Genomic DNA, 14,139 nt, shown 5'->3' with positions numbered 1-14,139 from the left:
TTTCATGCGACCATCTGTTTTGTACATTATGTATTAAGTGCTTTTCTCTTAAACAGTGGCTACACAACTGTAACTCAGAACTGTCTTCTAGCTTTTCAAGGTACTCTTAGACATTAATTTAAAAGTTCAGCTTGAAGTTCAGCAGTTCATAGTGGTTCTTTATTTTCAATAATCCTAAATATATTTCTGCAGTTGGTATTTCACTCTCTCTTTGAGCACTCTTACATAATCAGTTGAAGAGCACTTTACTGATTTTGTTCTTTAAAGAATATTCTTTACATTTGACCCCGTATTCCATTTCTCAGGAACTTATCACAATGATGCTTCAAGTAGATGTAGATCTGCGATTCTCAGCCTTGCAAGTTCTTGAGCATCCATGGGTTAATGTAAGTATTTTGGGGCTTGCAGAGGCTTCTTGTAATTTGGCACCTTCGAGCTCTTTTCTGTCAATTCCTTTCTTTGCCCTTTTGAGCCAGCACATTCTAAAAATGCTACAGATTTAACTGGAAATGAGCTGGGTTACAGGCTGTTTTATTATATTATGCGTACCTTGGAGTATTCACTGTTTTATGCATGCTCAGCTACATTTTCTCTGAAATATTTTGGGCCAGGTTTTCAACAATTCTCAATTGCACTTGACAAATTTATACCCCTAACAATCAGCTTGTGGGTTCAGCGACACATTTTGCTCTCCTAAATTCAGATGGACTCAAAAATCTGACAGTCATGGTTAAGAGCTATTGAAATATAGTCCATGGCGTTAATCCGACTTGATCCAACATAAAACAGGGAAGCCTTTAAAATTGTATTTAGCTTCTGATATTGAAATATGCATCTGTTTATGTGCAACCATATCCATTTAATCTGAGATGATTACTATTTATGTATCCTGGCTTGTCTCTGAATGACTGGACATTTGCCATAGAAGTGGTCATCAGTGAGGTGGCATATGGGTAAATCTGGCAGAGAATAAAGAAATTTCCCTTTAATTAATGCTGAGGCAAGGACAGTACTTAATATTTTTAATTATTTCAGACTATTTAATATGTCTTAAAATATTTGGATGATAAGAAGGAAAAAAAATGGAGAAAATCTAGATTCAAATTCAGAATAGAAGATTGAGAAAAGAAATACAATTGGGACAAGCAGAGACAAAAAGTTAAAGCAAGAAGAAGTAATACTTTGTTTTGTTTGTTTCAAGTTAGAGTCTGTGCAGTCCTCTGTGGAATACTGTTTGGTCCCTCAGCTGCTCTGTCCAAAATCTTTTTCTCACTAAAACACTATTCTAAAAATTCAAATGTACAGTAACCTCAAACATTAATATTTTTTAAGAAAGTCCTCAATATAGCCAAGACGAGCGGTGGTCATCGGTTAAGTGTCTGCCAAGTATGTACTTTAGTCTTGGAGGCCTCCTTATTACCCAAGCCATTTTGAAAAAAAAAATTATAAATGCTATTACCATGCAGAGCACTTCTGCAGTGTAAAAAGAGTGCAGGGATCCAGGACAACATCTGATGAAAATATTTTCATTTTTAAGATAGCATTCAAGCGGCTGAAATATTCATTTTCCTTGGTGCCAGGTGCTGTCTTTGGACATAGTGTTCTGTCACAGTTTATAGTCCCTCTTGGTGACTGAGGTGTCTCTCCGTCTCCATGGGAGGAGGACGGGTGGGGGTTTCTGGAGTGCTGCTGAGGAAAGGATGGAAGTGGCGGATCAGAAGCCGCAGGGAGGGCAGATCACCCGCGGTGTCAGTCTGCACACTGCTGCTGAGGTTACTGAAACATCACTTCTTTACACCACAGAAGGATGTGGTCATTGATCTTCCTCTCTTTCTGAAAAATTTATTTGAATTGTTTTTCGGAACTCTGTTTTAGGAAACCATTTTAGTGAGATGTATTAAGAAGAAGAGGTGCAGCTCTTTATCAGTAACGTGATGGTGATGGTGTGCGGGTGATGTGTGAGACTGTTCCCTGCCCTCACCAGTGCCTGCTGATGGGGAGGGACAGGGAAAGGGACTCAGGGCTAAAGTCTTTGGGTACTCCAGAGCTCAACTGACCAAACCTGAGCTCTGGTTACTGAAGCATCCTGGCAAATTCCTGGACTTGTGCACAGTAAGTTAAAATGGTGAGCCCTTTGCCAGGAGATGCTGCGGAGGCCAAGTATAAATGGATTCAAAAGCAAGTTTGATGTGTTTTTGTAGGATAGGTCCATTGGTGCCTGTTAAATTTGGTGGTCTGGACACAACTCTTGGCTCACGAGGTTCTGAAGTACTTGGCTGGTAAAAACTGGAGGATACACTAGGGAAAGTTCAAGATCTACTTATTTTCTTTAAATGTACTATTTCACAAACAGCGACTACGATGCACTCTTGGAAATAAGATACTGTGTTCAGTTTACCTTTGGTCTAGCTCTGCTGCACTTCTCATAGTTTTATGCTGATTATAATTCTTTGCAATCAAAACCTGTAGCAGTTCTGTCCAAAAATAGTGAAACAAAATGTTCCATGACAGTTCTGTAATTCTTTTCTGTTCAGTTGCTGCTTTTAGCAACTGAGACGAATCAGTATTTTGTCTTGAGGAATACGCTAAGGATAGTTCATGATGCAGATCAAAACCTCTTTTGAATTCTCTTATGCATCCTGCAGATGTTTTGTTTTTTTTTTCCAGAAGGAGAAAGCCCAGCACTGGGACCAGTTCAGGAAAGTGCTTGAGCACATTCCAAACATCGCTCCAATTTCAAGACATCACACATGGAAGTGCTTAGCATTAGGCATAAAATTAACTAGATGGCACTAAAATCCTAGTTCTCTTTGGGAGAAATAAGAACATGGCTGAGTTGAAGCAGGTGCTTGAATGCTTTTGTGAAAAAGGGCACCTCCCTGAAGTGGGTCTAAGAAGTGTGCAGGAAATAGCCTGGCACGGACAGGCCACTTGGGTACAGAGGCAGAATGGTACCTGGTGTCAGATCCAGCCTCGCATCCCCATACTATTACATACTTGACCAGCTGCAAGTCTGTCATGAAGCCTCCCTCATTTTCCCAGCTTCAGGACAAGGAATTAATATACTCATCTCTGTTTATAAAAGGCTTTGCAATCTAGGTGTTGGAATTACCTAGGCAATTATCTGCAACTTTCATAAAATACTGTCTTTCTAAGAAGAAATGGCACATGGAGTTTTCACCTAACACTTCGTTTCCCCAGGTGACCTGTTTAAACACTTTTACATGGCATCAGTGCTGGACTTCACTTCCCCTTCTCTTGATTTGATTTTGAACTTATTCATAGAGTGGTAAACTTGCAGCTACAGAACCAGACAGGACAGCTGCCTTGAAAAGCAAGCATGTGTTCTCTTCAGCAATTTTAAGAAACATTTTCTCTCTTTGATCAAACCTTTGATAGAAGCGTTGTTACTGCTTACACTGTATAAAACCATTTTGTAGATTGTAAATAACCATTCTACTTTATAGCTGCTTACTGTATGATTACTTGGTAAATTGCTGAGATTCCTGGAATGTGCTTTGACGGTTTCAGTAGGAGCCAGCCCTCATTTCAGTTTCAGTTTTTGCTATAAAAATAGCTGGAATCCTTTTGGAAACTGCAAAACTTGTTATGGTCAGAGTCAGACCAGTAAAGCAGTTCCTATGTCAATAATATCCCAGCTGTTTTCAATTCAAAAAAACAGAACCTGAAAAGACGTTGGCTATATGCCACTGCCACAGATGGAGATCTTGAATTCTAAATGCAGTTCAGCAGCAGTTCCTTGCCCCCTCCATTTAGTTTATTTGGATTTGTCTCTCCTATGCAGTACACTTAGACCTGGAAACAAATCCATCAATTTATACTTCCCCAACAGGGACCTCAGCTCTTTCCTTTACCTGCTCAATTTTTCTTTTGCAAAACTGTAGAATTATAAAAGAGACTGGAAGCTTGAGGCCTGGCATTTTAAACATTGGTGCTATTGATAACCAGAATTGGACTATACAAGTTACAGGACAAATCTACTCTCTTTTTGTCATATAAGTAGTAAATATTTGCTAATACAGCACTGAGCAGTGAATACTGAAACAAATGGATTGCATTCTGTAAATCCTTCTCTGTTAAAATAATCAATAAAAAATGTGTTGTGTTGTTGCTGGAGGAGGAAGATGGCACACACGAGCCTGAAAAGAATTGGGGAAACTGGAGCTTTTACATATTTCCTTAACCATGTCTGCTTTGGAAATTTTTGTACGAAAGAAATGAATAGCCAAGCAGTAAATAGTAATAAACTGAACATTTGTAAGGAGGCTAATTTAAAAAGACATTTCTTATTTGGCAGCTGCACTGCTTCTGGTTACACCCTAAGACACTTTCCAAAGAAAAAATTTTCTTGTAATCCTTAAAGAAAACAGAGTCCAAAAGCTTTTCCAGCACTACTATTTGCTCTAATTTCTTGCTGTTATTTATATAGTGACCTATTCATCTGATGTTTTTAGACCTGGAAAGTAAAGTTCTTGTGACCAGCTTGTGAAATGGATGACTGTTTCAGGGCATTCTGGGAATCCTGAACTTTGTTCCATCTTTTTAATACTTCTTTTTTGTTTGAGTGGAAATATCTTCTGCCACAGAGAACAATGCAAATGCACAAACAGTGTTTATTGATTAGCTGATGCCCAAACTCTCTGCCTCTTTTCTTTTTATTATTATTTCTTGCAAATAGACCATGAAAGGTATTTTATGGAGGCTGATTTAAAAAAAAAAAAGATAAAAATTTTAAAAAAATAATATCTTAATATCCCAAGCAGTTTACAGTGTCCAGGTGAAAAACTAAAATTCTGGACTTAAGTTTTCAAACTGTCAAAGGATTTTGACTGCTCAACTTTTGAGACATGCTCAGGAGAGCACGTCTTTCAGAGCATAAGCAGTCAATATTTTATGAAGCTCATGACTTTACAGTTCCCAGAGTTGAGCACCAAAAATTAGTAGTTATCTTTAAAAAATCTTTTCCTGACTGCTAAATCTGAGATGAAATTCTGTCATCCTAACCTGCTGCAAGTAGTAGTTCCCATAGCAAAACATTAAAATCGCGGTAAGGAGTAGTTAACCTCTTTGGGAGCTGACATCCTTCCCATTACAGCAACCTAATGAAATTCTTATTGGAAACTTTTAGCCTGTTCTCCAATTCTACAGAAAAAAAAAACACACCAAAAAAAGCATGCTAAAAATAAAAAATAAATTACAAAAAGAGAATTAACTAAACATCAGGTAGTACCAACAGTAGTAAGAAGATGTAGTAATGACAGAGTAATTCCCATATGACCCTGTGCTGCATCTTAAATTGAGCTGGAAGGTATTTCATCTAAAAGCTGGAGCCCAAACTATGTGTCTCTGGTGCGTTGCTACTGGAACTGTGGGAGTGGTGCTTCACCAATAAAATATTACCACGGCCTGAGTGACTATTGTCTTCTCCCTAATTTCATCTTTTGACAAGATGACATGAACGTTTGGCAGGCTTTCATGTCAAAAAAGCCAAGAGAATTTTATTTTATTTCCACTCTCCTTTCTAGTGAAGAAGAGTTCACTTTGCAGATTAGCTTTCTTCTGAGAAAGGCAAGGTCAGCAGAAAGCAGGTTATTTTTAGGGGTCATGTAGCACTTGAGCCAAGACTCCCCAGTGCTAGACAATAATCAGCTACTGGGTTGTATTGTTTTGTTTTGTGTTTTGCAGCTGTGTGCACTTGACCATATTTTGCCAGCTGAGACATTTTCTTAAGGGGAGAGCAAGGGATCTCTAAACACAAACTCCCCAAGTGAAATAAATAACAAACCCTAACCAACCTCCCTAAAATTCCCACATGGTCACTGAACTCATGATTTACTGAAGCAACTCTGTGACTTTTTAAGTACACTCAGACTTGCGGCAAAGCCAGAAAAAAATGCTTGTCATCTCTCTGTATTATGACCTTGTCTCTTGTTTGGCTGTATTCTGCTAGGATTTCAGTTAAGTGGGATTTAAGAACATTTTCAAGTGTTGATAGTTAGACATACCCTGCACAACCAGCTTTGGATGACCATTAAGGAAAGACAGTGACCTGATACCCTGCAAATTCATGGAATCAGAGAATGTTAGTGGTTGGAAGGGATCTCTAGAGATTATCTAGTCCAAACCTCCTGCCAGAGCAGGATCCCCTAGGGCAGCCACACAGGAATGCATCCAAGTGGGGTTTGAGTCTCCAGAGAAGGACGCTCCACAACCTCTCTGGGCAGCCTGTGCCAGTGCTCTGTCACCCTCACAGTAAAGAAACTTCTCCTCATGTTGAGGTGGAACTTCCTATGTCCTAACTTAAACCCATTATTGTTCTATTACTGGGCACCACTGAGAAGAGAGTGTCTCCTTCCTCTTGATACCCACCCCTCAGATATTTATATACGTTAATAAGGTCCCCTCTCAGCTGTCTCCTGTCAAGGCTAAACAGCCCCAGTTCTCTCTGTCTTCATAGGAGAGATGTTCATGTCCCTTAATCATCCTCGTAGCTCTCTGTTGTTCTCTCTCCAGTTGGACTCTCTTGTCCGACTCTCTGTCAGATTCTGCCTATTCTGCATCTTGTTGCTTATTCTGCCTGTTCGGCTTATTGTTGCCTGAAATCCTGCATATTCTGCTACTGGGGAAGTGTTGTCAAGCAGTAACTTTTTGCATTGGTTTCAGGCTCAAAGATCTTCTTTCCAATTTCTAAAAAAACCTCCTTTCTTCCCTTGGGCATCAGTTGAAGCTGCTGACTTGCGCAAAACTGCCAACTCTCTTCTTTCTGCTAGGGTTTTGCTCTCACCTCAAGGATGCCTATAGGCATCTGCACCTGTAAGTGCAGATAGGCAGGTTTGCTCTGCAAAATCTCAGCCGGGATGCATGGCTCCTGGGCTGGAGCCTGCCTATGGCTGGTCACTTGGTGCACGTGACAGCAGAAAATGTGTCTGTGTGTGCATCTGGCCATGTGGTCGTGTACCCACTTTTACCTCAGGCTAGCTCAAGTGGAGAACCTGTGGTTTCTCATCAAGGAAGAAGCCATCCATGGCTGGCTCCAACCCTTCTCTGCTTTCCCAGGCAGTCTGTGCCTCATTCTGTCCTGTCTCTGCAGCATCCCAGGCTTGTGCAGTCCCTTGTCATCCTTCAGATGGAGAATCAATTTGCAGAGGTGACTTTATCTGACTGTGATTTCAGCACACTAGAGTTGTAACCTGTAGTTCTCACTGTGGGACTCACTGAGCCATTCACTCAACCCTGTAGTCCTTTAATCCGTAACCTTTGCAATGAGACAAGGACCTTAATGATGTCCCTCAGGGCTTTTGGAGATCCTTATCCAACCCAAACAGATCCTCGAGTTTCTGTAATCTTTTGGGTGCTTTCTGCTTTTGAGGTCATTATTTATAAATGTAAACAGAATCATAAACAGCTTATCAAGCTTTGAAATATTAATGGGCCTAAAAATAATTGGGCAGTGATAGTTAAGACAAGGTAAAAAGAATAAGAAAATATTTAACAATTGTTATTAATTAGCATTACCTAAAGTTTGAGAGGGCGATTTGGGTAAAGAAGGGAGATGCCAGTTCATGACAGAATCTGATGTTTGTCTTATAAACACCTTGAATATATTGGTGAAGACAATGACTGACCCATATTCCAGTACAAACTTCTTGTAAACTTCTCTGCGTTGAGAGATCCTACCAGAATCACCTCGCCATTTCGCCTTTTCTCTCTGAAGTTTTCTTTTGCTTTATTTCCCTGCAGGACGATGGCCTTCCAGAGAATGAACACCAGCTCTCAGTAGCTGGGAAGATAAAGAAGCATTTCAACACAGGCCCTAAACCGAACAGCACAGCGGCTGGAGTTTCTGTCATAGCAGTAAGCATCTGAAATACACAGCCGAAACACTTAAATTTATGTTCCCACAAGACAGTGTGTGTTAAAAACATGCCACCAAAGGAAACCAGAGAGGGTTAATCTCAAGATAATGCTAGCTTTGAATTAATATGAATATGAATATAGTTAGACTGGTATTCTGCACAATCTCTCTATTGATTCTCCTTGTGAGTCACATTGTTGTTTAACAGCCATAGGAGATATAACTGTACACGCACTTCCACAATTTACCAGAAGACCAGTGGACCTAACTCCAGAGTAGATTCAACAGTTTGAGCTGTGGGATCTTGACTTTTTACTTGGCAGCAGAATCATCACATGGATTGAGGCCGCACAGAGTTTGTAGCAGAAGGACAGCAGCACTTTAGAATGGAAATTACTTCAAAACTGAAACAGAAAATCTGTATGGCAGCCTAAGCTTCTCTTCTCTGAAGACATCAAAAGATAGCTATGATACCTGACTGCTGCCTTCATAGTTGGTATGAGTCTAACCACTACAGATTTAGCTGAGCAGCAGCATTTTACTGTACTGCCACTTGCTAGCTGCTTCCCTTTAGGCGGAAGGACTTAATTGGGTAAAGACTTAACAGAGCTCCTTGCTGCCTGCTGTCATGTTGCAGTTCCAGTCATTCCAGGTCAAAATATGTCGGAGCTTCTGAAACCAAGCTTGACCAAACTTTTGACCAAGCTTTACTGAGGTTTCAGCAGCATCCTCGGTGTAGCATACGTCACATACATTTGCATTTTTTTCTCCAACGATGAACATGTGTATTAGATATACATGGGCACAGAAAATATTCAGTGTATTATGAGGTTACTCATACTAATGCCATTGAATAGCGACATGCCCATCCTTCACATTTTTGATACATCTGCCTGTGTTTGTAAGCTTTTCTTTATTACTCATGGTAATGTTAACACTCCAAATAGTCACTAAAAGTAAGTGACACGTTAAACATAACCATTCCCATATCGGATTACTCAATGTTCATTCCCAGCTTCCATGAGTTGCAGGTGGTGTGACTGCACATGTACACTTTCTTGTACTGTTTCCACTTTCATGTTTCTCAGCTCAGCCCCTCCAGTGGTGAGTTAAATCAGCATGAAGTAAAACTCAGCTCAGCACATGCAATCTGGCTCACAGGTGTGAACTGTTTGTGCAGCAGAACAGATAATTTCTCAAAGTTACTTGGTATAAGTACTTAAAATTTCAAGCTGTGCCTCTCTCATGTTTTTTTCTTTACTCTTTCCAACCCTGAACGTCCTCAACATGGAAGCAAGTCGTTCCTCATGCTTTTCCTAGATTTTCTCAGTCATCAGTTAACATAGTCAGCATTTATTTATTTTCATTTTTAAGCAATAATACTGCAACAACTCTCCCACAACTAAAACATCACATACCCATTGCTCATCTGAAATGCAGGTATGTTCTGTACAGACTAGCTGAAATCGTGTTCCTTTCGAATGGACTGCCAGCACGCTTGTCCATGAGAATTACTGCTCAGATCCTCCATGCTAATAACTTCAAAGCTTAAAAGCGAGAAATGATGCCTCTGTCCTCATCCATCCCTTGCCTCCTTTTTTGTTAAATTTCCCCACCCTCCTCTTTTTTTTTTCCTTTTCCCCAGTTGCTCTGCCAAAGAATTGTTTTCAGTAGTTTGACACTTGAGTAATGAAAAAGGCACTGTAGTGGATCTTTCTACTGGAAAACTTTATACATTGGGAAAAAAAATATATATCTGTGTTTAATTATATTCTTAATGGCTTTTATTTATTTTTTTAATGTTTGGAAATTTAACAGATTATTTTTAGTGATTGTCTCTATGGGTAAACATCATACTCTGGCATGATTAATCCTGCAACTTGGCCTATAAAGTAGAAATGTCTAGAATATTTTTAAAGAATTCAGAAGGTGGATTGATTAGTTTGTGTCAAGTATTTTCTAAAAACTTAGAAGATTTGGGGAAGTGTAGACGTCTTTAGTGTTTTGGTAATATTCCAGAAAGCTAGATAGTTTTGATTTTAAGAATAAATTACATCTATTTTCTACAAAACTAATTTAATAAATGCAATAAAGCTAAAAGCAAAACAACAAAGTCTTTAATTGTTGTTTCTGCATTTACAAGCATACTTAATATACATTTGAAATGCATCTCATTGGAGTTTTACATTTGGGAATCTTTCTTTAGCTGTGCAATCTCAAATTTCATAGAATTCTTACTAAAAACGATTGCTCCACATTTGGAATTTTCAAAGTATGTACAGGTGCTGTAACATATCGTTCAGCACTAAAGGTGTGCGTTAGGTATATTTTCTACAAATATATTGTTTTATTGTGCCTGCCTGTATGTTCACTGTAACTTTTTGAGAGAGTGCTTGTGTCTATAATATATAAAGAAGCCTTCTATATATTATATAGCACATCTGTGTCTGTGTGTATGTTTGTGATAATGTGTTGATATATGCATATATAGCTTACTTAATAGTATAAAAGATAACTAATAGCATTATTTTGAGTTTTATAACTCTGCTTATGTAGAGATAGATAATCTGTGGTATTTAGTTCTTAATGTGACCACACACTGGTATATTATGTGCCTGTTTTCTTCAGCGGTAAGAAGTAACACACCTCAAAGATCTCAAGCAGTATTTATCATATGCACCAATTAAAATTATAATATGAAAACTAAATTCCTGAAGATACATTTATCGTCAGCTTGATGGGGAGGAAGTTTGAAGCCACGTGTATTTTACGTAGGTCCACAGTGGCTACTGCTTCCTTCAGTGATGTCCAAATGCATTGCATTGGCTCTTTTGGTTCAGACTTCGGTCTGCTTTGCTGATGTTGTAATCCTCACTAAAAGTTGTCTCTGACGGTTCAGGGCAGAGACATCCTACAAGTTCTCATGCGTGTGTCCAGACTTAAAGTTTATCCGCATTTGAAAGGATTTGTCAGTTCGGACAAACTACCATAATGAACACGTTGTGCATGGCTAGCAAGGTAGTTCCTTTTCTGACGTAGTAGAAGATGATTCCTCAAACAAAATTAACTATACAGGCAAAGAGACTTTTCTGTGGATACATTAATACATCATTAAAAGTTCTGCCAATGTAACTAAAAGTCAGTTGGGAAAAAATTCTCTTAAACCAATGTAGCTTTGCCAGCAAAATTTTAATTGGAGAGCTAGCTTTTAAAACAGCAAGAGAATTAACAAATCCCTAAAAACCACTGCGTGCTGATGGGAGAGTATGTAAGAAAAAAAAAAAAATCACTTTACTTGCCCTGTTCTTAAACCCTTGTCATAGGCGTTGACTCCAGGTCTCTGGGGACAGGGGCTGTGTCCCTCCAGTTTGTGTATCCGAATGGCCGCGATAGTGTTAAGCGTGTGCCAAAATATCCGCAGGATCGGGTTTCTCATACACCTTTCCAATAGGAGCAGTATTTTGTAGTTCCATGATGGTGTCTGTAAAAGATACTGCGGTAAAAACATAAAACTAGAGTTTTACTAAATAGTCCTTTTAAAATTTGAGGATGTTTTTTCCCTTCAGTTCTCCAAGGATATCATCCCATTGTTTTTTTCTTTGCCCACAAAACATTACCCTCTGCTTGTACCTTCTGAGCTTTTAGTGCCAGTGGCTGAAGTGACCAAGAGCCAAAATCATGAAGAATACTTCTGCAATCTAGAAGTGTGCTGTAATTCCTTGTATGAACTGAGTATCATTTAATTTGCGTTCTTGTCTGAAGTGTTCAAGATCTGCCTGTATGTTGTCACTTTTGTGCTTGTTATTTTTGCCATTGTTAAGACAAGAGGAAAAGACTAATGATAATCTCGTGTTGAGGTTGTATGAGGTCTCTGTCTTGGCAATGGGAGTAAACTCCAGCTGGAGGCTCAGAGGAATCAAGGACGGCAAAAGAGAAAAGCTGCTCAGAAAACTGGTGCAGCTTTTTGTCTCTTGTGGGGTCCTCACTAGGATGGGAACACCAGCTCAGGGCCACTGACCCTGGACCAGCGAGGGGAAGGCAGCAGATGGGTCTCCCTGCGTTCTGCCGATATCAAAATACAGTTACAAATTCTAAGTGGCATTTATAGGGGTGGGATTTCTTGGGTGGTGCGGAAGAGAAGCCAAGTTGAGTCTGTGAGTTTTTGCTTGGCTTAGACATAAACACATGCCTTGGCTGTCACTTCCCATCTATTGTCTGTCTTGTCCTGGGATCGTTGTCCACAGTCAAGTTTCTCATGACAGGATTTCCACACTAATTAAATTGTTTCAACTTGTGTTAGGAAGCAACTCCCCCGATTTTCTCTGTATTACTTTTTAGCTATTCATTTTCAGGGCAATATTTTTGATTTGTCTTTCAAGAAAACATCCCTTTTGTGTATTTTTTTTTTGTGCCGCATACAAGGAAGCCAGTAGGTGGCAATAGCAGACCAGTGTAGTTAAGGCTTCAGAAAATTAACTCTAGGTACAAGGTTCTCATGATTTTAAACTGGGAACGTCCTTTAAATAATTCTAAATAAGATGAACGCGGCATTGTTTTACCAAAATGGAATAAATTATTAAATTCTACTTTTGCAAGGGAGTCATCAAGAAAAATTTAAATTTACAGTTAGCTCTTAGCTATCCTTGAAGTGGTTGGTAACTGGAAATGTGCTGAACTGCTTTCCTGAATTTAGAATTAGAAACTGTCGTCAGTATTGGAAATATATGCCACACTCTTATTGAAGCACAAAATGGCCTTTATTTTTCATAGGGCAAAATGTGAAAATCATTGCAACTTACAATTCTGAAGTGTCTCCCTCAAGATATTTACCCCTAAATTCTTATTTAACTCAGCTAAATGATGTCTCTGCTGTCTGTTAGTGCAGCACAGAAGGGTTAGAGAAAACTACACATTTTCTTTGTTCCTATGCACATGATTTTGCTAATGATAAACTAAAATTAAAAGATCTATATTGCTTAAGTAATGTCATAAGCACACTTTCCTGGACACAATTTTAAGTTCATTTCCATTTTGACTTTAATTGGTGCAATTTTAAACCGAATAGTTTTGTACTCTTATCTTTTTGAGCATGAGGTGTAAGCTGAAATGATAAACAATGTTATTCATGGCTCTGAGTAGTCCTACTCTCCAAGGTTAACGCATTTTTAGAAATGAATTACCGTGATTGATGGGGTATCAAAAGCTGATTCTTTCATCTTTACACATTCCATGATTATGAAGCAGTCTAATTTAAGCCTTGTGTAGTCTGTCTAGCCTGCTCCTTGTGATGGTTGCACTGCATTTTTTTTTTAAATTATTAAACCTTTCACTTTAATTGCAAAAGATAATTTTCCATTACTGGTATGTGCAACTTAAAAGGGCACTTCTGTCTTCGGAGGTAACAAGATATTTGTCAGACTTTTAAATGAATGCATTATGCATTAAGTAACCTATTTCACAAACTCCGTTTTAGTTCGAATAAATTGGCTTCTAATTTAGCAAGACCGAATCTAGAGTTAGTATCTTTTTCTTTTATTTCTTTACTTTTTTCTTCTTTTTTTTTTTTCATCTCTAGTACAGAGCTTTAGGATGTTAGATAAGTACCTTCTGAAAGTGAAAACAGTAAATATGCACTAAATAAGGAACAGCTTGCTCTGGAGTCTGAATTCTTTAGCCTAATGTTGATCCACTGAGTTGCCCCGTTTCTCTCTGCTCAGCTGGACCACGGGTTTACCATCAAGAGATCAGGGTCTTTGGACTACTACCAACAACCAGGAATGTATTGGATAAGGTATGAGATGGTGCAGCGCCAACAGTCAGTGTTTCCATGGCAACGTGCTGGCAGTCTCCATTAACCAGTTCCTTCAGTGGATAAACATGCTTTTTGATTTGTTATCCGGTCCATATGCTGCTTTATCAGTTTCGTTTTAATCTTGATTGAGATGCCACACCCCCTCATTCCCTTTCTTCACCCATCCCTCACACCCACATTGCCAGCTTTCTCTTCATCGCACATGCTCCGTATCAATTTCCCCTATAGTTAAAAGGACAGTGTATATAGAAAATCTACTAGATATGCTGAAGTGCGCACCCTCCCCCTCCCTTTTGCTTGTTAAGGCATCTGCTTCCCCCTGCGCTCCTGTTCTGAAACACACGGAGCAGCAACAGGCTCTCAGCATATATTTTCCTCTTTTTCCATGCGAGATGTGGAGCTATATACTGTCATTTTAAACCCACCAAACACAATCCTTACCTTAGATTGA

General features: G+C 39.0%; 1 protein-coding gene across 1 annotated transcript in view; it reads left to right on the top strand.

The window, feature by feature from the left end:
• Positions 1-13,691, top strand: part of DCLK1 (doublecortin-like kinase 1) — a gene marked incomplete at its 3' end in the record, with an annotated part of 54,790 nt that extends 41,099 nt beyond the window's left edge. The window contains exons 11-13 of the mRNA XM_009876025.1: positions 306-386; positions 7,762-7,875; positions 13,594-13,691. Coding sequence (XP_009874327.1) covers positions 306-386; positions 7,762-7,875; positions 13,594-13,691 — 293 coding nt within the window. The remainder of the gene's footprint in view (positions 1-305; positions 387-7,761; positions 7,876-13,593) is intronic.
• Positions 13,692-14,139: the final 448 nt, after the last annotated feature.

This window comes from Apaloderma vittatum, unplaced genomic scaffold, assembly GCF_000703405.1.
Source record: "Apaloderma vittatum isolate BGI_N311 unplaced genomic scaffold, ASM70340v1 scaffold18339, whole genome shotgun sequence".
Classification (NCBI taxonomy): domain Eukaryota; kingdom Metazoa; phylum Chordata; class Aves; order Trogoniformes; family Trogonidae; genus Apaloderma; species Apaloderma vittatum.
The sequence above is the reverse complement of the archived record's forward strand: the minus strand, read 5'-3'. Positions and strand labels throughout refer to the sequence as shown.